Consider the following 16306-nt stretch of genomic DNA (forward strand, 5'->3'; position numbering starts at 1 on the left):
GATCCACTGAGCAAGGCGAGGGATCAAACTCAAATCCTCATGGATATTAGTAGGATTTGTTTCTGCTGTGACACAATGGGAATTCCTATAATGTTTTTAAAATGAAAATAATGTATTTATGGAGATGGAGCAAAATATCTAGCTAATCATGTGCAGTTATCATTTGAAATTTATGAATTGCCAGTTGTTGTGTATTAACAGACATTATTGCTTATGTATGTCCTTAGTTAAATTCTAATAGTAACACATATTTAAATATTCCTAGTATATACCAGTACATGCCAATACACTTTGCAACTACAACCAACACATTGCATATACTCTACTGGTAAGGATGAGATATATATGCAATACAGTCAATAGCTAGTAGCCCAAAATAAGAATTCATATGTATTCTAGATTATAATTTCTGATCTCTAAAATAAACAATTCTATTTTTGCACCATACTTTTTATTCAATAAGTAATATTTTCTAATATATGTGATAAACTATAGAAATCAAGACCTGAAGATTGCATCTACCAAACCCAAATTGGGTTGGTAGATGCAAACTATTGCATCTGGAGTGAATAAGCAATGAGAACCTACTGTATAGCACAGGCAACTATATCTAATCACTTGTGATGGGACATGATGGAGGATAATGTGAGAAAAAGAATGTGTGTGTGTGTGTGTGTATAACTGGGTCACTTTACTGTATAGCAGAAACTGACAGAACATTGTAAATCAACTAAAAAAAAAATTTTTTAAAGAACTTAAGACATAAATAATGCATTTTTTGTCTAGTGCCATTAATTCTAAACACCAGTATCCTCAAATTTTAGGATCCAATCAAATGAAAATATAGTTTTAGTCAAAGGAATGCTAAGAATTACTGTAATAAAATGATACATTTCACAAAGCAAAAATTAGAAACAAATAGTAACTATGAAACACTTATTTTTTTTCTTTATTTTTTTAGGGCCACACCCACAACATATGGAGGTTCCCAAGCTAGGGGTCGAATTGGAGCTATGAAGCCAGCCTATGAGAGAGCCACAGCAATGCCAGATCTGAGCCACATATGCAACCTATACCACAGCTTATGGCAAAGCCACATCTTTAAACCACTGAGCAATGCCAGGGGTCGAACCTGTGTTCTCATGGATACTAGTCAGATTCATTTCCACTGAGCCATGATGGTAACTACTATAAAAAACTTCTTGGTAACATCACTGGAAAGAATTTTTTTTTTCTTTTTTTTTTTTTTTTTTTGCTATTTCTTTGGGCTGCTCCCACGGCATATGGAGGTTCCCAGGCTAGGGGTTGAATCGGAGCTGTAGCCACTGGCCTATGCCAGAGCCACCGCAACGCGGGATCCGAGCCGTGTCTGCAACCCACACCACAGCTCAAGGCAACGCCGGATCGTTAACCCACTGAGCAAGGGCAGGGACCGAACCCGCAACCTCATGGTTCCTAGTTGGATTCGTTAACCACTGCGCCACGAAGGGAACTCCTGGAAAGAATTATTGCACCTATCAGGGAAAGAACTGCTAGTGTTGATAAGTTTAAAAGAATAACAAAAGAATACACAATCAAGGACCCTGAAGAGTCAGGATAAAAGAAATATTCATATCCCCTCAACTATGAAAAAATTATCAATTTCATTCATAATAAGAGAAATGTAAATTGAAAGTACACAGAGATGCAATTGTTCACCTATTTGCAAAATTCCAAGTTTTACAATAATATCTTGGCATTGCTGTAGAAAAAAGTTACTCCCATACATCACTGAGAGAGGTAAACAGTAGTACAATTTTAACAAAATTATAATTTATTTTTTAATCAGAATCCCACTTCTGAAAAATCTCTCCCAAAGATATGTATGTACATGTATACTAAAGGATGTGGGTGCATGGGCACTCATTACATTACTGCATATAATGAAACAAAAATAATAAAAATTAAAACACCAAGCATTAACAAACCTTCATTAAAATAACCATGGAAGAGGGTTTGCCAACGAAGATAGGGAGGTAAAGACCTCAAAAACTTCTCTCCTCCATGAGAGCAATGGTTAGTGAAATATTCTCGTGTGAATAATTTTAAATAATTACCACAACCATTAACATAACTATAATAGGTTAGAGTTCATGGAGCCCTTTCCAGTGAATTACTACATTTGATCATTACAATAGGCATTGAGAAAGATTCTGTGCAAATAAGGATAAAATAGTCCTAGAAGCTGCTTACAAAGCATTCACAGGCTGCCAGGTGAGGATGATATTTTAACCAGGGGCTTTAAATATTTTCTGTAAATGGTCATTAGTAAATTTTTTTAAACTATCTGGACCTTACTCTCCCTCATTCAATTCTGCCTTTGTAGCTGGAAAAAAGCCAAATATTATACATAAATGCAAGTATGGCTGTATTCCAATAAAGCATTGCTTGTGGAAACTGAATTTGGGTTTCATTTCATTTACGTGTGTCATAGAGTATTATTTAAAGCATTACTTTTAAAAAATTTTAGGGAATTCTCTTGTGGCACAGCAGGTTAAGGATCTGGCATTTTCACTGCAGCAGCATGGGATGCTGAGAACAATAAAACATTAATTGAGGAAATTAAAGATTCAAATAAATGGAAAGATATCCCTGCTCCCAGTTTAGAAGAATTAATATTGTTAAGATGGCTATATTACCCAAAGCAATCTACAGAATTAATGTCAACCGTATCAAATTACCCATGACATTTTTTACAGAACTAGAACAAATAATCTAAAATTTTATATGGAACCATAAAAGCAATCCTCAGGGGGAAAAAAAAAGCAGGAAGTATGACTCTCGCGGACAATGTTACAAAGGTACAGTAATCAAGACAGTTTGGTATTGGTACAAAAACAGACATATGGACAAGTGGAACAGAATTGAGAGACCAGACACCCTCAGTCAATTAATCTTCAACAAAGGAGTCAGGAATATAAAAGGGGAAAAGGACAGCATTTTCAGCAAGTGGTGCTGGGAAAACTGGAGAGCTACATGTAAATCAATGTAACTAGAACACATCCTCACACAATGCATAAAAATAAACTCGAAATGGTTTAAAGACTTAAACATATGATAAGACACCGTAAAACTCCTGGAAGAGAACATAGGCAAAACATTCTCTGACATCAACTATACAAATGTTTTCTTAGGTCAGTCTCCCAAGGCAACAGAAATGAAACAAATATAAACAAATGGGATCTAATCAAACTTAGAAGCCTTTTTTTTTTTTTTTTCTGTCTTTTTGTTCTTATAGGGCTGCACCCACAGCATATGGAGGTTCCCAGGCTAGGGGTCAAATTGGAGCTACAGTTGCCAGCCACAGCCACACCCACAGCAAAGTGGGATCCGAGCCACGTCTGTGACCTACATCACAGTTCATGGCAACACCAGATCCTTAACCCACTGAGAAAGGCCAGGGATTGAACCCACGTCCTCATAGACACTAGTCAGGTTCATTAACCGCTGCACCATGATGGGAACTCCAGAAACTTAGAAGCTGTTGCATGACAAAGGAAACCACAAACAAACAAAACCCCAAAAGATAACCTACATAATGGGAGAAAATGCTGGCAAATGATGCGACTGACAAGGGCTTATTCTCCAAAATATACAAACAACTCACACAATTCAACAACACAAAAGCAAACAAACAACCCAATCAAAAAAATGGGCAGAGGACTCAAACAAATATTTCTTCAAAGAAGACATGAATGGCCAGCAGGCATATGAAAAAATTTTCAACATTGTGAATTATCAGAGAACTACAAATCAAAGCTACAATGAGGTACCACCTCACTCTGGTCAAAATGGCCATCATTAATAAGTCTACAAATAACAAATGCTGGAGAGGGTAGTGTCAAAAGGTAATGTCCTACACTGTTGGTGAGAATGTAAATTGGTACAACCACTATGAAAAACAGTATGGAGGTTCCTCAGAAAATTAAATATAGAACTAACTCACCAGGCATACATCCAAACAAAACTTTCATTCAAAAAGATACATGCACCCCTATGTTCAAAGCAGCACTATTTGCAATAGCCAAGACATGGAAATAACCTAAACGTCCATCTACAGATGAACAGATTAAGAAGATGTGGTACATATACATAACAGAACACTACTCGGCCACAAAAAAGAATGAAATAATGCCATTTGCAGCAATATGGAGGCAGCTAGAGATTCTCATACTAAGTGAAGTATGTCAGGAAGAGAAAGACAAATATCATTATATAAGTTATATGCGGAATCTAAAATGTGGCACAAATGGACCTATCTACAGAACAAAAACACACACAGAAATGGAAAACAGACTTGTGATTGCCAAGGGGGAGGGGGAGGGAATGGGATGGATTGGAGTTTGGGGTTAGCAGAGGGAAACTCTTACATTTAGAATGGATAAGTAATGCGGTCCTGCTGTACAGCACAGGGAGCTATATCCAATCTCTAGTGGTAAAACATGATGGAAGATAATATGAGAAAAAGAATATATATATATGACTGGGCCACTTTGCTCTAGAATAGAAATTGATATAACATTGTGAATCAACTACAATTTAATTGAAAAAATTAAAAATAAATAATAAAAATTTTAGGGAGTTCTCTTATGGCACAGTGGGTTAATAATCTGGGGTTGTCACTGCAGTGGCTTGGGTCACTTCTGTGGCACAGGTTTGGTCCTTGGTCCAGGAACTTCCACATGCTGTAGGCATGGCCCAATAAATAAATAAATATTGAAAAAAATTAATAGTTAAATTTAAAGAAAAAAACTTTTTAGTATGAAGGCAATACCAAAATATGTAACTGGATGAAATTTGGCTCACAGGCCTTTGTTTAACCCATAATCCAAACTATAAACCAAACTTTATAAATCACTTATAACCACTAAAAGAAAGGTCAAACAGTTTTTTCTCAGTGTCATATGTCAGGATACAGAAATGCAGGGAATTAAAGAAACTTGCCAGTTGTAATATGGATAATAAGCAGAGAAGCCTTAAATCCAGCCCTGCCTAGTCATTATTATCTCATAGAGGTAATAAATCTAATCCAGCGCTAGATATGCTATATGGCCAGCATTTTAGGATATATGCGTTATCTTATATAAAATCATATTCTTGGTTATAATGGGATTCACTAACACAGTTCAACTTTCAAAAAATTAAAAAAAAATAGACTTGATGGTTTATGTTGGTTTTTACATGATTTTTGGAAAGGAGAGAAGGCTTTTTTTTTTAACTACAATGGTATTACAATATAATTTGTTCCAGGAAGAAAGGACTTAGCTGCTAACAAATATGTTATTATATCTTCTTAAATCTTTCAAGTTTTTAAAAAGATTATTAACAAATCTATGAGATGAAATAAATGAGATCAATTCATACACTAGTTTTGGTATTTGATCTCTCGTGGCATTACATTCTGAAGAAACTTTATGGATTATCAATCATACATATCTGTATGTATGTATAAGTACATATACTTAATGTATATAATTATATCTTATATGTGTATATATAATAAATATGTAATTGCATGTTATACTATATATAATTATGATAATGTATACATGGGATATACCTGACATATATATGTATATTTCTACTATTTACCATGAGAAATTGCCTTATGATCATGGCCTTAGCCTTAAAAAAATCTCTTAGTAGTGAATAATATGTATTGACCAATGTCAAAAAAAAAATATCCTCATAATAAATGCAGTCATTGATTAAAAAATGTCTAGAGAATTATCATAAAAATATGAGTTAAAAAACATCAAAACAGGCTTCAGCTCTTATCAAAATTGCAGATGATATTGATTTATAATATGAAATTTAATTACAGATATAGAAAATTACAATCAAGAGCTCAAGGATAATTTGAAATGAACTTACATAATAAATCCAGGAAAAATTTTATTTTAATAACAGAGCTGCTTTATATGATTTTTATTTTCTGCTGACAAAATTCCTGCTGGCATTTCTGTGTAAAAAGGGATCAGGGGGTCATTTTCAGCACTTTGGAGGCGTTCCCTCTTCGTGCTCATAGTGACTGTAATGATTCTATCTTTCATTCAGGAACACTTTGAATATAGAGGGCTGGTTCATTATAAATGTTTTTAGAGAGTGAAATACAAATTCCCTTCTTAATTAAAAATAATGGGACAAGATGGCATGACTTTAAGTCCATGTGTATTGTTGAGCTTTGCAGGGCTGTTTTTAAAATTTTTTACATATATGAATGTATTTATGCATGTATGCATGCAGGGCGTGAGGGATGAGGGGAACAAACCTATACAATTAAGTTAGACTTGTTTATAAAGGCAGACGAGTACTGAGCAGAACGACTATGACTGAGTGAGGCACCCAGTCCAGATAAAGATAAGAGGACCCCATCTTTGGCTGTGACCCTTTAAATTTGCCTGTGAAGACTACAAACAGTAGAATGAATACCAGTTTCCCAAGAACCTCCACAAAGAAACAGGTTCACAGCCCCCACCACCTCCTGATGGCTAAAAAGCTCTCAACCATATGTTCATTGGCACCAAAACCCAAAAATATTGCTTAACAACTAGTCAATATTTTGAGGTTTCATATTTCACTAAAACTATGTGACCTACCCCCAAAATGAGAAGTTGTCTGATTTTTGCCTTCCCTTTCTAGCAAACTTTGTTTTGTTTTTTAGTTAAATTAAAACTGACAGGAAACACACATAACAAAATATTTAATAGTATACATATTTTTTTCCTTTTTGGGTATTCCCCAAAAGGGGGGGAAAGGCTCCCTTTTTTCACCTTTTCACAAATTGAAAGGATTACTGAAAAATGATTTTGAAGTTCATAATAAAAATAACTTCAGAATAATTCAATACATTATGTTTTTACTTTAGTATATTTATTTCCATGTATTTCATGGAATACTCTGTAGGGGGGAAAGTCTAGGATGAAGATGAGAGGTTTTGGTCTTGTTTTAATATGTATATATGAAAATAATAGAATTGTTCCAGATCTTTTTTGTGTCTCATATTCTGACTCTATAGCTGCTGCTTTGTGTAGAAAATACAGCTATCACACAGTCCCTGTTGGATGAAGGGTGAACAGATGGTTTGTGCTCCTGTACTGCCCACACGTTAGGGAAGCTCCACGGCTTGGATGGAGATCTAATTTTTTTTTTTAGTACTAACAATGCTAAAGCAAAAATAAATAGGCAGGGAGAGAGAAGTCACTGAGCCTGCCATTAGGAAGATTCTGCTGCTGTGCTAGCTGCTTCTCCCATAGGTCCTGAACAAACCTAAGCATGGCTGCTTCCAAGAGTAATTTATGAGAAGAAGGCTTCCCTACTTCCCCCTCTATTCTTAACCCTAGAGATTCGATCACACATGTTTAAAACCCCCATTATCACTGAGCAAACACTTTCCGAAAGGGTTTGATGAGCCATTAGATTGTCTTCTCTGCATTTGAGAGAGAAAGGGAAGTTGGTCTGAAGTTATGATCATTTTATCAACATCATTCTTTTGGGATTTTAAAAAAACCTGTACACCCAGTGTATATTTAACCTGTATTTAAACTATATCAACATCTTTATAGAAATTGATTTGGGGGATTGGAAAAACATTCATATGCTTTTAAAGGCTGACTTAAAATCAGATACTATCTCTGTAACAATTAACAGAAAAATATTAATGTCAAATGTTTTATTTTTAGCCTCATGTGCTATAGCAATAGATGGAAAAATATTGTAAATATCAATTTACTAGTAAATGGCATCATGGATTCCAATATACCTTCATGGTAATAAAGACAAAATTACTTAATTGTGTGTTTAATTAAGTGTTTCCATTTTACATGAGCGAACAGCAAGAGTAATATGATGGCAAAGAACATTCTAGTCTAGGGGAGTTCCCATTGTGGCTCAGTGAGTTAAGAACCCCACACAGCGTCTGTGAGAATGCAGGTTTGATCCCTTGCCTCACTCAGTGGGTTAAGGATCTGGCACTGCAGCAAGCTGTAGCATGGATCACAGATCTGACTCAGATCTGGTTTTGCTGCAGCTGTGGCATCGGCTGCAGCTGCAGCTCCAATTTGACCCCTAGCCTGGGAAATTCTGTATACCACGGATATGGCTGTAAAAAACCAAACAAATAAACAAAGAACATTGTAGCTTAGTATTATTAACTGACAGAGATGTGACACAACTGATGAAGTTCATTTTTCAGAATTGTTATTTTTAAACGTTTAATAGAAGAAATAGCATTCTATAACATAATTCACTTTAAGTTCCATGTCCCTGCAAATCCAATTCCAACTCCACCCTCATCTCACCCCATAATTTCCCAGGAGAGGAAAAAATAAAATAATAAAAACTTACTTTTCCAACATATTGTGGATCTGGTCCCATATGTTCTTCTAAAACAAAGAACTGATTCCAAACCCATCCCCTTTTGGGACGGTGGTGGACTTCGGTTTCACCTTCAATGTGTTTGGTTTGGTTTCTGGTCCCCTTGATGGAGCTGTGGTGAGCAGTTCCATAACACCTCTGCACAAAACAGAGACACACTAGGACTGGACAGATGCAAGATGTGCTCGTAATTTTCATTGTAAGATAACTTTCCAGGTCACAGTTCTCCTTCTTTTCCTTGTTGGCTACAAATGCTTAGTGAGCATTCAAGAGAGAAGCCAAAGCATCTTTTGGAAGGACAGTCCAAAGTAAATTGTTTAGCGTGTCCATGATTTAACTGCCCATCGGGGAAAGGTTAGACTACATTTACATCCTGAAACACTTGAAGAATCAAAGCTGAAGTTGTTTGATTCTAAGTCTTCACAGTTGGCGAACAGGGACAACCATTTTCTACCTAATGGAAAGAGAGAAAATTATATACATTATAGACATGGGAGTTTTATGTATTTGCTCTGAATGGAAATTATACTTTTTGCAGTGTGATGCTGATAGGCAAAAAATGCATGCAAGTTCTTTTGGAAATAAACACAAACATAAACATAATCATGTATAGGCTGCGACACTGCATTTTTACGTGAACATACCTATCTGTAATTTTAGTTTTCAATTATATGCATGATTGAGGAAATATATATACATATATGTATATACATATACTCTTTGAAACAACAGAAATGTAACCCTAGGGAGTGTTGAAATGCTGAAAAATTGACCATGAGTACATGCCTATTCCTGAGTTAATATGATCTGTTAGGGACTCTATGCTAAGGGTAAGTTTATCTTGTTTTTGTTAGATGTGGTGCAGTTTACAATTTACTATGCATGTTGCACATAGATTACCTACTACATATGATTCACAGAACTTCAACAAAATACTCCTTGGGGTTCAAAATTTTCACAAACTGTTATAGCAATCAAGTAGGTATTTAATTTCTTTAGGGAGTAAAAAGAAGAAAAAAAGCAGTGCCCTTATGGCACAGTGGGTTAAGGATCCAGCATTGTCAGTGCAGCAGCTTGGGTCAGTGATGTGATGTGGATTTGATCCCTGGCATGGGCATTTCCATGGGCCATGGCTGTGGCCAAAAAAAGAAACAAACAAACAAACAAACAAAATAAGATGGCTGAAAAAAATAAATATATGCAATTGAAAGTTACTTCACTCTTGGGGATCAGATAGGCATAAATGAACATATCACGAATATGATATTAGTGGACTGAATCATAGCTTGTGTGGGTTTTAGTAGGCCTTCAAATAATGGTCTAGGATGTGCTCTTCACCTACAGGCAAGACAGAGATTCAGGCTTGGGAATGACACTACACATAGGTCTAGCAGCTATGAAAAGAAAGGTATAAAGAAGGAAAGGATGGTGGCAAAAAGAATGGGGGAGATGAGAATTATTTTGATTTTCAAATAAGAAACACTGAGCACTTGGATTTTGGTTTTAGTAGAACTGGAAAGTAAAGCAAAACTTGAGAAATATTTCTGTGAGACAAAATAGAATTTGGAAGATAAAAAGTTGAGTGATATGATTGAAAACACACAAAACTACATAGTAAATTTTGCTGTGTTTTTATTTGTGTGTTTCAGTATGCATTTGGAAAATACTTATCTATATATATCTATATAGATATAGATTTGAGATTACAGCTATTCCATCTAGCAAAAAACATTAGATTTGTCATCTTCTCATTCCAAAATATTCACCCCTTCCACTCAGCACAAACCAAAATGTAGATCTAAATGAATTACAAAGTGGTTGACATGAAAATATAAATGATCTTAAAAACTGAATATAAATAATTAGTGATAAAATAATTCTTTCATGCATGTGAGAAAAAAGTTTATTCTAAGTAAGGGATGAAAAGAAAATTGCAAATCCAGGGCAAAGTGCTTTTCTCTATCAGTATTTCTCTCCATAAATTAGGGTTAAAAATAATTTTTACTTTATCAGGAATGCAAGAATTATATTGGATTTCAATTGGGATTTTATTTTAATCATTTGACAAATATAAATTGAAACAATATTTTTGAATGTGAAGATACAGTTTTGATTTAATGAAATTCAAATGAATCAAAGACTCTTCTAACATATAAAAAAGAGCAACACCATTCTAGATCCAACATGATAAGAGCAAAGGAAAGAAAGAAAACAGATTTTCTATTATTTGGGCAATTTATTTAGACTACGCATTTATGTGAAACATCTACTTTTAAGTCTCAATTTTCTCATTTACTAAAATTTGTGACTTGAATAATTGCTTCTAATATTCTTTACAATTTAAAAATTATTCAGATCTTTTAAAACTTTTATTTTTAATTTATTAAAAGTTTCTTTATTTTCAAGTCACAGATTTCAAAAACCAGGCTTTTTCTTCTTAGAAGTCAAGCTGATGAATATATAGAAGGTGTTGTTATCTTAATACTTTCACACCATTTGGTGTGATTTTTAAATGAAATTAACATCTTTGCCCTTTATGCCAAGTTGTTTAACAAAGCATAATTCATGAGTGGAAGGTGAAGAAAGTGGCTTTTGTAATGCATTACTGATAATGTAGAATGAGTGTTTCCTTTAAATAATGATCTTGCACGGCATCTCCAAAATACATAAATACATTTTATTCTACCTATGCACTATATGTTTATGAAGCTCTATTATGACAATTATGAAACGTGTTAAGGCTCAGTAAAATGAAAGAGAAAATATACACATCACTACCGTACTTTTGAAAGTAATTTCATTTACTACATAATGAGAAAACATCCAAATGTGAAAATTATCTGCCCTATTTCAAGAAATACATCCCTGCATAGCTTAGAATTTTAAAAATAAAATTAATCACTGGTTGAGAATAACGCAATAGAAATACGTTGTTGGCATTTGCTATTTTTTTTTTTTTACTAAGCAATATTCAAGAACTTTCCTGCTTTCCTGGAATATTCTGTATATGAATTATAATAAACAGAGCCCTAAGTTTCACTTGGACCACCTAAGGACCAGATACTTTCTTCCTCAAACCATTAATTAGAACTTGCACCAATGACATATACATATTAATTATACATTCTGATACCCTAGAGTAGATGATGGATGGTTGGGGGGAAAGATGAGACATTTTGCACAGCAGTGGTAAGGGTCTTAACATCCAGTACAGAATTCAGTGACAGCTGAGTGAATTGAGGGTGACTTTAGCCATTGTTTCAAAGTTAATTAACTAACATTTTTTCTTACTGCCTAACTTCTATCTGCTCCTACTTCTTGCCAAACCTGATTTTTAAGGTCCCTGACCAATTCTGATGGCTGTATAATATTCATCCACTAAGTTTACTTGTTGCATTTCATAGCTAAGCTAGTCTTCTGCTGTTTAAAAAAAAAAAAAAAAAAAAAAAAAAAACCCTTGTGATTAAAAATTAAGCATTATCATAATACTCTAAAAAAATAAGTAGTTTCCAAATAATGCATTGCATACACTAATGTGCAGCACAAACCACTCTTCCCACCTTACTTAATTAAAATGATTCAATGTTTCTTTGAAAGACTAGTTCCCTTGCTTCTATAAATACCCCTCTTCTGTAAAAGAGTTAAAAACATGGTGTGAGTCAAGAGACTTGACCTCAAATGTTCATTTTGTAGAAAACTATCACATTTTATGAAGATTGTATTCTCTGAGAAATTTTTCATTGAATAACCTGTACATTCAGTTGATCCCCTGAATTTATGATTTAATAGCTGTGTATCAATTATAAACAATTTTTCTTATGCTGACTTAGGTGAACATCACTCAAGATTCAATAATTAGCCATTTATAGATTGAAGTATAGTCACTCCTTCAAAGAGCTCTGAGCAAACACCATCATCAAAGAAAAATATTGTCTCACTTACTCCAAATGTATTGCTTGTAACTTGGGCCTTTGACTGGATTTTCTTTCCAACTCATTCTTAATTTATAAACCTGGGAATACAAAAAAGTCTAGAGAATGCCTTCTGTTTGCTTTTTTAAAAAGAATATTTCTTTGATCTTTTTCTTATTGTGAAATGCCTTTGGAAAAAATACTCTGTCAACTTTATGAATGTATCTTCCCATTCTTTATGCATGGGGTTCTGCAAGATAGTATTTTGCATGTTCAAAAAGCTTAGAATTGGAGTTCCCATTGTGGCTCAGTGACTTAAGAACACAACGTAGTATCTGTGAGGATACTGGTTTGTTTCCTAGCCTCGCTCAGTGGGTTAAAGCTCCAGCATTGCTGCAAGCTGTGGCCTAGGTCACAGATGCAGCTCAGATCGAGTGAGTGTTGCTGTGGCTGTGGCATAGGTCTTGGCTGCAGTTCTGATTTGACCCCTAACCTGAGCACTTCAATAAGCCACAGGTGCAACCTTAAAAAAAAAGCCTAGAATTATAATTGCTACCAAAACTTTAGCATTATGTATTACTGGTAGGGATTTATCTGACTTTGCATAGAACAAGGTTAGGTTAAATGGAAAAATGTCCAAAGAAGATAAAGTATGATGCAAAGTTATATTTTTGGAAATTAAGTTCATTTTAGCTACATATGGATGTCTTGAGTGGAGAAATACACATTGGTGGTAGGGGGATGCCCAGTGTACAGAAGGGGTTCTTCCCAACTATTGAACCTGTAAATGTTTAAGATGAGAGGCTGTTCTTCATGAGAGCATGATGTACTTTGAAAATGATATAACTTAACTTTTCCATGATAAATTATTAAAATCCATCATACTGTCAGGCAGATTTAAATATAAAGAAATTTATATTTATATTTGAATTCTGAGGTACTTATATAAAGTAAAAGTCACAACTACTGGACAAAGACATTTTTCAGTTTAATAAAAAATTATTACTGAATGTATATATGTATGTGTATATCTATATGTGTATGTATGCATATATTTACCTATTTTCAGGATGCTGTGTTCTAAAACAAAGTTATCATTTGGGATGTGTTTATGGGCATAAACAGCTATTGCTAACAAGATGTGAACCCTGGAATTACAGTGTCCATCATTTTCGGATTCAGTGATAAATAATATCAGTATCATTTTCTTATTCTAAGGCTAGTCCTCATTCAATTTCCAGTGATACTGGCTTCTGAATTCTGGCTTTACCTTCCTGTCCTTTATTCTCCAATTTTACTATTTTTTGATGTTAGTATTTTATTCTTCCTTAATTTATAATTTATCTGATTAATAATTAATTTTGCTCTTCTCTATCAGTGCCAATTGAATACTATATTTGGGTTACAGCTAAGGAATCATGAATTTTGGAATCCCCTGTTTCACATGAGGTCTGCTGACAGCACTCTTCAACCCTTTTCCTAGAAAAAGACATTATCTCTATAATCCTGTCAGGAAACAAACCTACCCTCTTCCCCCAAAGGGGGTTATACAAACACCCTTGAAAAGAGATACAACCGCCTTTGGGGGTGAAGAGCGGTGTCAGCAGACCTCATATAAGACAGGGGATTCCAAAATTCATGATTCCTTAGCTGTGACCCAAATATACTATGTGCGTGGTATATTCATGGGTTGCTTCCTGCTTCCTCCCCACCCCGGCACATGAGGAGCAAGGGACAATTGAGTTGCCTGCTGTGCTATGGATCATCAAACCTCTGATCCAGAGTTTGCTATCTTCTGCCAGCATCTATGAAACTGAGCAATCTAACTTATTGACTTGAAAGTAAAGTAAAATCTCAAATTCTTCACTTGAAGTCTGGATATCATATTGGAGTGTAATGGCTTCCTCCCCTGAATTACTGTAAAATGTATCTAGTTTTTTGTTACTTTTGCAGACAAGCATTCTAATTTTTTACCTAGGTGCTATTTAATTTTTCCTTTGTGTCAGATTTTTCAGAGTTCTCACACCATGTCTGATGTATTTTCCATCTCCTTTATTAGCTAGTGAGGTACCTTTCATATTGCAGGCAATAAGTAATTATTTGTTGAATGAAGGGATGCATGCATGGGAAACAGACAAATTAATTCAGGGTTTGTGCAGCAAAAGAGGTATTAAAATATCAAGTTTCAACTTAGAGCATTTAATTGTAAGACTATATTACAAAAAAAAGCCATTTTAAAAGCATGCTTTGATGTGGTTAACATTATACTTTGTTTTTTACTTAAAAGCCTGTCACAATCAAAGAAGTATAATTACTGGATAACAAAATTACATTTTGTCAATAAAATCCTGCTTTCTCACTGAGTTCATTTTAACACAGAGGGAATTAGGGAAGCCATTCAAATACTGAGCCAAATGTGCATAAGCAAACTTTGCAAAGGCATTTGCTATGTGCTATTATGAATAATATTTTATTCATTATACATAGACCAAAATATGTATATGAATATTCCTACTACATTGGCTAATATATATGAATTCTATATATCTATAATTATGTGAATTTATATATATATATATGGAATAAAACAGAATATTCACATTGTCACTATTCTTCTATCTCAAGATATATTCCACTATTTTTAGATTAATGCAGGCATGCTTATGCAAATTTTTATTTTAATGGTACATATATTCCTGAAATTACACATAGAAATTGGAGGAGCAATGTCCTGAAGTATAGACATATGAAAGATTATATTCATCATGTTGTTCTACTTGGCTGCAACAGCTAATATCATAGAATTACTCTCAATTTCCATGTTGTTCATTCTACTCTTCATAGTGCCCAGTGAACATTATTCAAAAAATTAGAAAATTAAAATGGTAAAAGAAAATGATGATATCAGGTGCAATGTTTTCTTGCTTATTTACATTTGTCAGAGTGATGAATATTTTGAATTTCTTCAATGTCTTCCAAAAGAATTTCTACCTATCAGAGTATTTTTGTGTATTATGTTACTGGGGTGTGTGTGTGTGTGTGTGTGTGTGTATTTCACTTGGTAGGATTTCATAAAATTAATTTTAAAATGATTATTTGGTTTGTTAAAGTATGAGAAAATACTAAAGGAGTCCTACTGACGTAGACACTCTTAGTGATCTCGCCATCTTATGCCAAACAGAAGTCTCTGTCCCTTACTTCCCCAGAATAAAAATGACACTTCACACTTCCTAGCCTCACTTGTAGCTGAGTATGGTCCAATTCCTAAATTCTAGCCAATGGACTATAAGCAGAAATACTGTTTGTAAACTTTCTGGAAAGTTTCCATAGAAGACTGTTGGCATTTGTCTGGTCTTGTCTTTCTCCTTCCTCCATCCTGCTACTAGAACCTAAATGTGATGGCTAGAGCTGCCTTTTGGACTCTGAGAATGAGAGTCACAGCCTGGAGACAGAGGAACTGAGTCACTTTCTCCCAGGAAACACTGTAGAGAAGAGGTGCCATAGGAGCCTGGGGCTGCCTTTCAGAGTCGGTTAAGAGAGAAAGTATTTCAGTTTCTGTAAAGCCATATCTATTTCATGTTTCTGTAACTGGGGGCTGAACTTAACCTTTATTTAATAACACTTGAGCTGAAACAGTATCTTCTCCATGGCTTTGGATGCGAGGGAGAGTTGGTGAAATAAAATACAGAAGAAGGAAAGAAAGGAGAGGAAAATCAGAATAAAAACATGGGGAGGTGATGGATGAGAGTCAGTCTAAATTCCAGAAGACTTAGTTTTGGTGACCATCTTCACTGCAGCTTTTTATAACCAATAGGAGAATGTGCAGATCGAGCTTTTCTCTTTTTCCTCTGCAATCAGAAGTCATGTCTTAAAGCAATACAGCCAGCTGGAGTGACAATGAACTGAAAGAAAGGGTAGGTGGAGGGATGACCCAGGGACCCCATCCCAGCTTCTCCCAGGGGCCAGAGGCCAGGGACAGA

General features: G+C 34.7%; 1 protein-coding gene across 9 annotated transcripts in view; it reads right to left on the minus strand.

Annotated features, from left to right (window-relative positions):
• Positions 1 to 16306, minus strand: part of CDH18 (cadherin 18) — a 1026794-nt gene that overhangs the window by 339472 nt on the left and 671016 nt on the right. For all 9 annotated transcript variants that reach the window (XM_021076963.1, XM_021076971.1, XM_021076964.1 and 6 more), the window contains one exon: positions 8386 to 8869. In XM_021076963.1, coding sequence (XP_020932622.1) covers positions 8386 to 8613 — 228 coding nt within the window. In that variant the 5' untranslated portion in view covers positions 8614 to 8869. The remainder of the gene's footprint in view (positions 1 to 8385; positions 8870 to 16306) is intronic.

The sequence above is a fragment of the Sus scrofa genome, chromosome 16, assembly GCF_000003025.6.
Source record: "Sus scrofa isolate TJ Tabasco breed Duroc chromosome 16, Sscrofa11.1, whole genome shotgun sequence".
In the NCBI taxonomy this organism is placed as follows: domain Eukaryota; kingdom Metazoa; phylum Chordata; class Mammalia; order Artiodactyla; family Suidae; genus Sus; species Sus scrofa.